The sequence below is a fragment of the Nannobrachium achirus genome (assembly GCF_963921795.1).
Source record: "Nannobrachium achirus genome assembly, chromosome: 23".
NCBI classification, from domain to species: domain Eukaryota; kingdom Metazoa; phylum Chordata; class Actinopteri; order Myctophiformes; family Myctophidae; genus Nannobrachium; species Nannobrachium achirus.
Genome location: NC_137830.1, coordinates 50,785,729 through 50,798,228, shown reverse-complemented (window position 1 = coordinate 50,798,228; position 12,500 = coordinate 50,785,729). Strand labels below are relative to the sequence as shown.

At 42.0% G+C, this 12,500-nt stretch overlaps 1 protein-coding gene across 1 annotated transcript in view; it reads left to right on the top strand.

The window, feature by feature from the left end:
* LOC308309192 (bridge-like lipid transfer protein family member 3B) overlaps nucleotides 1–12,500 on the top strand; it is a gene marked incomplete at its 3' end in the record, with an annotated part of 115,509 nt that overhangs the window by 75,534 nt on the left and 27,475 nt on the right. The window contains 5 exon segments of the mRNA XM_080754682.1: nucleotides 2,303–2,444; nucleotides 4,112–4,305; nucleotides 7,680–7,820; nucleotides 10,239–10,496; nucleotides 11,957–12,196. Of these exon segments, the coding sequence (XP_080610808.1) occupies nucleotides 2,303–2,444; nucleotides 4,112–4,305; nucleotides 7,680–7,820; nucleotides 10,239–10,496; nucleotides 11,957–12,196 (975 nt within the window).

The window sequence follows — 12,500 nt, the reverse complement described above, 5'->3', positions numbered from 1 at the left end:
GGCACCGAGTGCCGCGCTGCGAGCTTGTAGATCTTCTATTTTTGAAAAGTCGTGAAAATGTGCGCAAATCTTTGAATATATGTATTTTTTTAAGTGAAGATTTGTAACTCAAATTTTTTTTCTTCTGGGGGGGGGTCCCTGGAACTAAATATTTTGAGATGGGGGGGGTCCTTCACATGAAAAAGTTTGAGCATCACTGACATGGAAACATAGGTTTCTTGGCACACATTTTCACGATTTAAAAAAAATAGCAGATCTACAATCTGGCAGCGCGGCACTCGGTGCCGCGCTGTGAGCTTGTATATCTGCTATTTTTCAATAGTTAACATTGATGGGGGGGCCCGCAGTGAATCCTTGTACCCAGGGCCCAGAATTTGGTGTGACGCCCCTGCACATGGGGGATTTTATAGAGGGGGGCAAGCCCTTGCCATCCCGGTTCTGCTCTATTTGGTATTGAGTAACATGTTTTTTTTTTCTTTCTTTCTTTTCCTGATTGATTCATCTAGCTACCTATTTGTTGAGTTCTCATACGGATTTGTCATTCGCATATTTGATGGCTTTAACAAGCATAGTTTTTTCCCTCTGAAAATCGAAATCAAACTTCAATAACAAGGACTGTCTATCTCAGGGGTTTTCAAAGTGGGTGACGGGGCACCCTGGGGTGCCGCGACGGCAGTCCAGGGGTGCCGCGAGATCATTTCATAATATTTGGAATTTATTTGGACACTTGAAAAAATATTTAGTATCATTTTAAACTTGAAGTACAAAGTTATTTTCAGTCAGTTCTAACCAAAATGGCTATTATCTCAACGTTTTCCTCACAACATAATTACTAAAATATCGTTACTGTCGGGCAGAAACCTCGTATCTCCAAGTTTCAAATGTGTACGTCTTTTGGTAAAGCAAGGCCCTGCTTCATCATACTAGCCTAGTTCCAGACCCTGAATCGCTAGCCACACCCCTTTAATTTTTGAAGTGAAACGAAATGTCAATTCAGGCTGAGTGTCAGGCTATCATCATACAAGACTGTCGCACAAAACTAGTGAAAACAGCCGATCTACAAGCACACAACGCCTCGCGATGCGAGGCGTTGTGTGCTTATAGATCTGCTGTTTTCACTAGTTTAGTACATTTTATGGAGGATAAATACAAAACGAACGGTTTTGGACATACAAGGTTTCCACCCGACAACGACGATATGCTATAAATATAAGGTGCTGGGAGTGAAAATTATAATGTAGGGGTGCCTCGGATTAAAACAATATTTATGGGGTGCCCTGAGACAAAAAAGTTTGGGAACCCCTGGTCTAACTGTCACCCTGACATGTGTGTGAAGGATATAACCTGTAGCCTAAGCAAGCTGTGACACTTACATGGAATGTTACATTATTGGTAATGGTTACTTAAAAACATTTCCCAATTATACATCTTCTCAACATTTTGGACCAAATAATTGCGATTTAACGATTTGTGTTTTTTGTCGTTGACAATTATATTTCTGTTTGGCTTGTAGGCTTTGAAGTTGCACATGTCAGATATGACACATAACCTAAATATACAAAGAAATGATTGACATATTTGACAACTTTACATTTAAAAAAAGAACATTGATAGTGGAAATACTCAATCTACTTTATAGCTCTGCTATAAACCCTATTTTTTTAATTGTTTGATAATATATGAACATGTTTCAACATGGAAACGATTATGACGATTATGACTAAATACATACGATTATGTCAGATAATTGTGATAGGACGATTATGTAATAATGGTGACCTAGGGACTCTTTATATTATGCAGGCATGTGCACACATGGACATCAAAGGGGGCTTGAGCCCCTGCCCTTTTACCGGCCTGTAAAAAGTGTCCTCTCCAGACCAAGAATGCATTTTTTTACTGTGGTGAAAGAAATGCAAATGCTCCCTCTTTCCATGCCATACCTGAAGGCAGCTAAAGAATTGCCTTGTCCAAACTCTCCTGAACTTGAATGCAGCATCTTATGTTGAAAGAATTGTCCTCTCTGTGTAGAAATCCATGCCGTTACGCCACATCTCCAGTGTCATATGCTTAGTTCAGTGTGGTATCAAGCACCGAAAATAGCCGACTGCTATTTTCGATATTTTCACCAAAAGGTCCTTTTAGAAATGGCAGCCCCTGCCTCTCTAACATTCTCTGCACGTCGCTGATATCTTGCTTTCTGTTGTGCGTGTGTGTGCGTGTGTGTGTGTGTGTGTGTGTGTGTGTGTGTGTGTGTGTGTGTGTGTGTGTGTGTGTGTGTGTACGTGCGTTCATTTCCCAGGTGTCCACAGCAGACCAGCGTCGCTCCAGTCCCAAGGCCATGATCTCCTGCAATAAGAAGTCTCTGTACCTTCCTCCAGAGATGCCTGCCATCCACGTGGAGTTCACCGAGTACTACTTCCCCGACGGGAAAGACTTCCCCAGTAAGACAGTGGGACCAGTAACTGATGCCGACACCTCTCGTGAATCGAATTCTTGGAACAAAATTTATAGAACAAAAATTATAGAGCTGAAGCAAGCAAATCCACATAATCTTTTCCTTTGAGAAATGATTTTATGGCTCTACTACAATGTCATCTATTTTAACTCATTTACTGCCACTAAAAAACATTGACTTTCGGGGTTGTCTGCCACGTCGTTCTTACCTTTTAACTCATTTCCTGCTATCCCGTCGAAACCGGAGATTTCCAGCTGTACCACTCTGCTATGCCCAAGGAGCCCGAAGATTTAATTAGCTTTAATCATTATAAAACGATTAAAAGTATGATCGCCGATTCTGGCTCTTTAGGCCCGCCTCCTAACTGTATCCGGTCGTATTTCCGGTTTGGACCGGATCTAGGTTTCCATATCCGGTCTGAGGTGCAATCGTAGCTCCGGTCGCATAGCTTTCCATTGTAAACAAGGAAGCTGACTGCACGGCCATAGAATGGTATTTTTTCATGCGTTTTTATTTTATTTTGTAGCTGTTTGATTCTTTTACCCGCCTGGCATATGATCTACGCACATATGTGCGTAGATCGGATATGTCTATTTCAATGGGGTTTTTTTTATTCGAAAGCTGTCACCGAGTCTACTAGATGAGTCGCGCACAGATCGTGGACGATGCGTGCGCGTGCCCACGTTAAAAGGTAAGGACAATATGGCATATGAGTTAACGTGTGCGCGTGTGTGCCCATCGTGCACGATCTGTGCCCGGTAGATGATCATGATCTGATATCTAGAGCCATATTCTCTCCTGGTATCGGCTCTGCACCCTTGTTGTGTCGCTCGAGATCAAAAATAGCAGATGTACAAGCTCGCAGCACAAGAGCTTGTAGGTCTGCTATTTCTTTGAATAACCAACATATAAATGGATAAAGTGGTTAAAATGATTGGGACGCAATTTTTACTACTTTTGCTAACTAGTTAAACCACTAGCTAACTGTCCTAACTAGATAAACCACTAGCTAACTTCCCCAAATCCTAATGGGTCCATTCCCTCGTGGATGTTTCATCTCAGGCACGTGCACACATAGACATCAAAGGGGGCTTGAAAAGTGCCCTCTCCAGACCATGAAGGCAGTTTTTACTATGGTGAAAGAAATGCAAATGCCCCTCTTTCCATGCCATACCTAAAGGCAGCGTTCTAAAGAATTGCCTATATATAAAATGGAAATAAATATTAATAAATAAAAATATTGAAAATGGGTGGTCTTCCCCTTTAAGGATGTATTACTTTGCTTCAGTCATCAAATTTGTTCTGTTTGGCTTGTAGGCTTTGAAGTTGCACATGGTAGATATGACACATAACCTAAATACACAAATAAATTACTGACATATTTGACAACTTACTACTTAAAAAATAACTTTGATAGTGGAAATAGCCGATCTACAAGCTCACATCGCGACGCGTTGTGAGCTTGTAGATCTGCCATTTCCACTATTTCGGAAATTTTTCAACATTCACGATTATGATTATTATGATTATGATTAAATAATTGCGATAAGGTCAAATAATCACGATTAGACGATTATGTAATAATTGTGACAGCCCTATGACTGGTATTCGTTTGATCTGATCTGTTCTGGTCCTCTCCTCCTCCACATGCAGTCCCGTGTCCCAACCTGTACGTGCAGCTCAACGCGCTGCAGCTGGTGTTGGACCCGCGCAGCCTGGTGTGGCTCAACCTGTTCGCCCTGGACCTGCGCCAGAGCCTGGAGCAGTTCATGGCACTCTACAAGCTGGACGACAACCAGAAACCTGACGAGCACGTCGACATCAAGGTCGACGGCCTCATGCTCAAGGTACGGAAACGTGCCACGTAGGGCTGTCACAATTATTACATAATCGTCTAATCGTGATTATTTGACATAATCGTTTCCAGTCAAAAATTGTGGAAATAGCAGATCTACAAGCTCACAACGCGTCGACGCGTTGTGAGCTTGTAGATCGGCTGTTTCCACTATCAATGTTCATTTTCAAGTATAAAGTTGTCAAATATGTCCGTAATTTCTTTGTATATTTAGGTTATGTGTCATATCTACCGTGGGCAACTTCAAAGCCTAAAAGTCAAACAGAAATGTAATTGTCAACAACAAAAACACAATTAAATCGTTAATCGCAATTATTTGAGCGACAATTAATCGTCATGTAAAATGTCATATGGTGACAGCCCTAGTGCCACGCGTTGTTAAAAATGTCACTTGAGTGTTCATTTAAGGCCTGGGATGAATTATTATGCATTATTACTTTAAGCTTTATTTTACGCTTTAGCTATTGAAAAATAGCAGATCTACAAGCTCGCAGCGTGGCACCGAGTGCCGCGCAGCAAGCTTGTAGATCTGCTATTTTTGAACATTAATTTTTGCGCATGTCTGTGAATATTTTTGACCCGATTCTATGAATGTCTTCTAAACTCTGTCTTCTAAGGTTTTTTGAAAAACGCACGTTTCTATGTTTGTGTTTCCCAAACTTGTTCATGTCAAGGACCCCCAAAAGGATATGTGTTTGGCCAGGGACCCCCATCTTAAAATATTTATTTCCAGGGACCCTCAGAGGCAAATATTTGGGCGACTGTTAACGATTTTCCAAAAATAGCAGATCGACAAGCTCGCCGCGCGGCACTCTGTGCCGTGCTGTGAGCTTGTATATCTGCTATTTTTCAAAAGCTAAAGTATAAAATTATTCCAGGCCTTAATTTAACTCAAAATGGAACCAAGCGGTTTTGGGTCTTTTTGGGCCATTTTGTACTCTCACTCTCTGAGGTACGAATGATTCAATGAACTCTGAGGATTGTAATGCGTACAGGCAGACGTTACACCAAACATTACACACATACCACACACTAGACTAGAACATGCTTGTACTGCTGCTTTCCCTGTTTTGCCTACTTTTTTTATATATATATTGTGTATCATTATTTTATGCTTTAACTATTGAAAAATAGCAGATATACAAGCTCACAGCGCGGCACCGAGTGCCGCGCTGCGAGCTTGTAGATCTGCTATTTTTGAAAATTCGTGAAAATTTGAATTTTGACCCGATTCTATGAGTGTCTTTTGAATCCTTCTAAGGTTTTTTGAAAAAAACTATGTTTCTATGTCAGCAATCTGGCCAGCCATCGTCAAAGAAAAGGTCCTTTTCACTCAAATGGAGCTCAGTTAGTCTGTTCTTGAGAGACTACTATGGCAGTGGTTCTCAAAACGTTTCATGTGAAGGACCCCCAAAATGATATTTATTTGGCCACGGACCCCTTATCTCAAAATATCTAGTTCCAGGGACCACCCAGAAGCAAAATTTGAGTTATTAACATTCACTTTAAAAATACATATATTCAAAGATTTGCACGCATTTTCACGACTTTTTTTCAAAAATAGCAGATCTACAAGCTCGCAGCGCGGCACTCGGTGCCGCGCTGTGAGCTTGTATATCTGCTATTTTTCACTGGTTAAAGCATTCAATAATTCTAGGCCTAAATGGGTTAACAGACCCCTGGAGGCATCCAACACCTACATGTTAGAATGTTGCAAACTGCTGGCATGCTGCCTTGTAGGCATGATTCAGAGAAATGAGTAAAGATGTGTTATGATGTGGAGTGAAATGCGACATCTAGTGGCTAAGGCTGGCTTTACACTGCCACTGAAATCTAGCCTGAATCAGATCTGAGTCACATCAAAAGTGGAATCCGATTTTTTTTAAATAGTCTAAATCCAGACCGGTCACATGCAGGTCACATGAAATCCGATTTTGAAAAACCACATCCAGAGGTGGTTTCAAATCCGATCCATATCGGATCTGATGACATCTGACTCAGTCTGAAAGCAGCAACCACATCCACCCCATTGAGTTGTACGCAAGTCACATGCAAGTCACATCAAACTGGCCCGGGTTAGGGTTAGGGTTAACCCTAGCCCCGGGCCCACACACACCTCTCTCACAGTTAGGAATGTTGCAGTGTCTCTCTCTCTCTCTCTCTCTCTCTCTCTCTCTCTCTCTCTCTCTCTCTCTCTCTCTGCATGGGTCACGCATGCAACGGGTGATGTGTGTCTCATCTTCCAACGGGTATAGAAAAATTATGTGGAGCAAATACATCCTCATACTTCTATTCTACTAATTTTGCTGTTAAATTATTTGTATCCATCATAAATATACACTCCTCCATGGGCTGCTCCTTACATTATGATGCTCCCACATATTCTCACGCACGCACTATGCAGTTAGAAATGTCACTTGAGTGTTCATTTAAGGCTTGGGATGAATTATTATGCATTATTACTTCAAGCTTTATTTTACGCTTTAGCTATTGAAAAAAGCTCGCAGCGTGGCACCGAGTGCTGCGCAGCAAGCTTGTAGATCTGCTATTTTTGAACATTAAACCATTTGTAGCCGATCCTCGAGTACTCGGAGTGCCGTTCAAAAACGGCCCAAACTAGGAATGTTGCAGTGTCTCTCTCTCTCTCTCTCTCTCTCTCTCTCTCTCTCTCTCTCTCTCTCTGCATGGGTCACGCATGCAACGGGTGATGTGTGTCTCATCTTCCAACGGGTATAGAAAAATTATGTGGAGCAAATACATCCTCATACTTCTATTCTACTAATTTTGCTGTTAAATTATTTGTATCCATCATAAATATACACTCCTCCATGGGCTGCTCCTTACATTATGATGCTCCCACATATTCTCACGCACGCACTATGCAGTTAGTTACTTTCCCCATAACCCACACTCTGCACATATTTTGCAGCACATATATTCGAACGGGTAAGGTCTAGTAAATATAATTTTGGGGGTCCTTCACATGAAAAGGTTTGAGCACCACTGACATAGTAGTCTCTCAAGAACAGACTAACTGAGCTCCATCCAGTTAAGTGAAAAGGACCTTTTCTTTGACGATGGCTGGCCAGATTTCTGACATAGAAACATAGGTTTTTTTCCAAAAATCTTAGAAGGATTCAAAAGACACTTATAGAATCGGGTCAAAATTCTAATTTTCACGATTCTTCAAAAATAGCAGATCTACAAGCTCGCAGCGCAGCACTCGGTGCCGCGCTGTGAGCTTGTAGATCTGCTATTTTTTTTATATTTAAAGCATAAAATATTGCGTCATAATGTGTTCAGGCCTAAATGGGTTAAGAGCGTCTGCTAAATGCCTGAATTGTAAACTGTCCCGCCGTCTCCCAGCTGGTGGTGCCCACGGAGAAGGACCCCGCCTACCCGGCCGACCTGCCTCGCTCCATCTCCGTGCAGACGTCAGAGATGGTGGCCACCAACACGCGGCACGCCCCCAACTGCACGCGCTCACACCTGGAGGCGCTGCTGCAGGTAGGGATCACTGGAACCATATAGATAGATAGATAGATACCTTTATTATCCCAAGGGGGTAATTCAGTTGTCCAGTTGTAGCACAGCAGTATACAGTTATTTACAAAGTTACAGAGACGTAAGAAAAGATAGATAAGAGGAAAAAACAAGAGCAGTACAGTACCAATAAAGAGAAGGTGCATCAATAGAGGGGGCGAATTAAATATAAGTATACATAAAGTGTCTTACAAAAAAGAGACCAAAGCAGTCAATGCTAGTTAGTGCAACAAGTATCTCACTGTCATTGTTAAACAAGACAAATACTCAGAAACTACCAACACAACCTAATAGTGCAATGTCGAAAAACAGTGCGAAAAAACAAAACACAGCTCAGAGAAGAAGAAACTAGGAAGCATGTCACCGCAAGATGCACATGAGCACTCTCCCTGGAAGGTCCTTAGAGGTCAAAGTCAATACAGCAATAGTTCCAACCTAATAGTGCAAAGTAAAAAAAAAAACAGTGCGAAAAAACACAGCTCAGAGAAGAAGAAACTAGGAAGCATGTCACCGCAAGATGCACATGAGCACTCTCCCTGGAAGGTCCTTGGAGGTCAAAGTCAATATGAAAATGTCATGTCAGGATTATTGTGAGCAAAAGAAATGTGCCATTTACGATATCATCGCGATAATCAAAATCCATTATCCTGGAGTGGAACATTTGCCAAAAAATAGCAGCTCTACAAGCTCACAATGCGCCGCGTTGCAACGCAACACGTTGTGAGCTTGTAGAGCTGCTATTTTTTGGCAAAGAGATTTGGTAGAGATTGGGAATTATATACTGTATCAAGTACGTAATTTCCAGGTCCGTTTTACCAATTCTAGAGGGTTGAAGTGGTACCGGATATGCAGCTCGGCAAATAAAAGGTGAATTGATCCCAGTGCATGACGGAGGACGATATCACGATAAACAAAATCTCCACGATAGGATTATCGCGAGTGTTTACTTATCACGATAAACGATAATGGCTATTATCGTCCCATGGGTAAATTCTCCTTCTACAACAAACCCACGTCCCCTCCCTCCGTTCATTATTCATTCATTATTTATTTGCCCATTATTAATTTCATTAAAAACCCTCCAACCCTTCATAACGGTGTGTTTCTGGTCTGTGATGATAAAAGAATGCACTGAAGGACGGCCTGAGTGACAACTGCATTATGAGCGTGCTGTAGAATCTGGGACCAACACACTTAGTTAGTGACACACGGACACACACAGCCACAACACCAGAGGGAGCGCACACAACGCAAACACATATACAGATCCTTCTCGAAAAATTAGAATATTGTGTAAAAGTAAACCACCTTGAAACTTTCATATATTTCTTTAAACTTTCATATATTCTAGATACATTGGACATTCAGTGAATTATTCCAAACCTTTTTTTGTTACATTTTAGATTTTTTTTATGGGCATACAGCTCATGAATATCAAAAGTCCATATTTCAAAATATTACAATATTACACGAGACCACTCAAAACAAGGATTTACAATAGAGAAATGTCAACCTTCTGAAGTCAGAGTTGCTTGAAGTCCAGTGGGAAGTTCCCGAAGTCAGTTATGATTTGGGGTGCTATATGGCATCTGCAATGCTTTTTCACACAATATTTTTTGAGAAGGATCTGTATATTTTTTTATTGTATTAATAATAAAACATCAGACTTATATAGCACTTTTCTAGGTACTCAAACTCGCTTTACAGAACAAAATAAAGGTAAAAAACTTTATTAAGAAAATAATTAAAACGTCAAAAGGCTAAAAAAGGACACAGAACAAATCTAAAATAGCTGAGAGGGAGAGTAGAGTTAGGAAGGGAAAGCAAGTCTAATAAGGTGGGTTTTGAGGAAGGCTTTGAACACAGCAAGGGTGGGGGCTGCTTTTATACGAGGTGGGAGTGTATTGACTATACTTGTACTTCTCCATTTTTGTCTAATCCAAGTGTCTTCAACAGGGGGTCTGGGACCCCTAGGGGGTCCTCGGAGTTACTACAGGAGGTCCTCGAAATCTTTGTGTGATAGAACCTTTTTTTCTCCTTTTTTATATTAACCACTTGCCAAAAATAGCTGATCTAGAAGCTCACAACGCCTCGCGCTGCGAGGCGTTGTGAGCTTGTAGATCGGCTATTTTCTGCAGAGAGGTTTGATTTAGGGGGGGGGAAGAGCTGAATAGTACAGAGAAAAAGGTCAAATTTATTAAGTATTGACGGTTCAAGTGGTTAAATATCTGAAAACACAAATTTACATGAATCCAAAATACACTGACGATTTTGCTATCAAACGATGAAACTATATGGAAAACTATATGGGTCCTTTGCCTGAAAACGTTGAAGACCCCTGATCTAATCAAATATTCAATCAATCAATCCCTAAATCTGCAGGCCTTCCACGACGAGCCCCTTTTCTCCCCCTCCTCCCCCTCTTCCTCCCCCTCCCCCTCCAACAACCCCTCCTCCTCCCCCCCGTCAGGCTCCTCCTCCTTCCCCCTGCTGCACCCGCTGTTCCAGCGCCACGCCCACGAGCAGGACACGCTGCTGCACGACATCTACCGGGGCCTGGTGGCGCCCAGCATGGGCCAGGACGCCCTCAAGTCGCCCGCCGACACCGACGTGTGGGCCCTGCACTTCGCCCAGTTCTGGGTGGGTGGTCAGAAATATTTATAGACCTGTCAAAAGTGTGTCTTCTGGGTGGGTGGTAGACATATTTATAGACCTGTCGAAAGTGTGTCTATCCTACGTATACAGATCCTTCTCGAAAAATTCGAATATTGTGTAAAAGTAAATGTTCTTGAAACTTTCATACATTTCTTGAAACTTTCATATATTCTAGATACATTGGACGTTCAGTGAATTATTTCAAACCTTTTTTTGTTAAAATTTTGAATTTTTATGGCATACAGCTCATGAATATCAAAAGTCCATATTTCAAAATATTACAATATTACACGAGACCACTCAAAACAAGGATTTATATTAGAGAAATGTCCAGTGGGAAGTCTCCGAAATCGGTTATGATTTGGGGTGCTAGGGCATCTGCAATGCTTTTTCACACAATATTCATTTTTTTTTAGAAGGATCTGTATATTCAACGTTGTAGAACTTAGAAGCAATGTTGTTTTTGACTGCAAATTTTTATTTAGTTTTAGTCATAGTCTTTTGAATAAAATGTAATTTAGTTTTAGTCATAATTTAGTCACCTGAACAGTTTTAGTTTTAGTCAAATTTTAGTCGACTAAATATCATACGTTTTTAGGCAACAAAATCTACAGTTGATTTAGTCAACTAAAATGTATTTTGGCAGGCCTTGATGACATCGTAATGACTGATTTTACACTTGGTTGCGTGCTGAAAATAGCAGATCTACAAGCCCACAACACGTCGCAGCGTGACACGTGGTGAGCTTGTAGATCGGCTATTTTCACGCAACACCTGAGAGCAACCAAACATAAAATGACTCTCTTCTCCACTAGTCCCCCCTTTTAGTCTAGTTTTTATTTTGTTGACAAAATCGTCAATATATTAAGTCTTAGTTTTAGTCATCAGAGCTTAGTTTCCATTTAGTTTTTATGCAGATATCCAAGCTCACAGCACGGCACCGAGTGCCGCGCTGCGAGCTTGTAGATCTATTTTTGAAAAAACGTGAAAATTAGAGTTTTGACCCGATTCTAAGATTCTTTTGAATCCTTCTAAGATTTCTTGAAAAACCTAAGTTTCTATGTCAGCAATCTGGCCAGCCATCATCAAAGAAAAGGTCCTTTTCACTTAACTGGTTCTCAGTTAGTCTGTTCTTGAGAGACTACTATGTCAGTGGTTCTCAAACCTTTTCGTGTGAAGGACCCCCAAAATGATATTTATTAGGCCACGGACGCCCATCTCAAAATATCTAGTTCCAGGGACCACCCAGAAGCAAAATTTGAGTTACAAACGTTCCCTAATATAATCAAAGATTTGCACACATTTTCACGACTTTTTCCAAAATAGCAGATCTACAAGCTCGCAGCGCGGCACTCGGTGCCGCGCTGTGAGCTTGTATATCTGCTATTTTTCACTGGTTAAAGCATTCAATAATTCTAGGCCTAAATTTTTGTTTTCCATCCCAGGTGGACTACGAGGGTTCGCGGGCGGGCCGCAGCGGGCGGCCCAAGCCCTTCGTGGACTCCTTCCCCCTGGCCGTGTGGGCGTGCCAGCCGGCCCGGCACGCCCGGCACCGCGAGCGGCTGAGGAGCGGCGCGTCGCCGGGCGGCGGCGGCGGGTCCGGGTCCCTGTCCGAGGGCGGCGTGTCGTCTTCGCGGAGCGCCTCAGAGACGGCGGGGCGGATGCAGAGGAAACGCCGTCTGAAGGTAAGGGTTGGGCGATACGGTGAGGAATATCGTTGTGACGGGGGGGCGCCCTCCGTTCCGACTTGGCTTCTTATTGTCGGAGTGGCAACACTTCCATAGAGGTTATGGTTAGGGTTGGGGTAAGAGATAGGGTTAGTGTCTGTCGGAAAGGAGACATGTCGGAATGGAGAGATGCACCCGTTGAGACGATACGATATCTCCGCGATATCGTATCTATATATCGTGATACAATGAGGGAGAGCCTTATACAAAATCCTGTTGAATTGTTAATACGGAGATTCATTGCAGAATTCATTTAAACCTG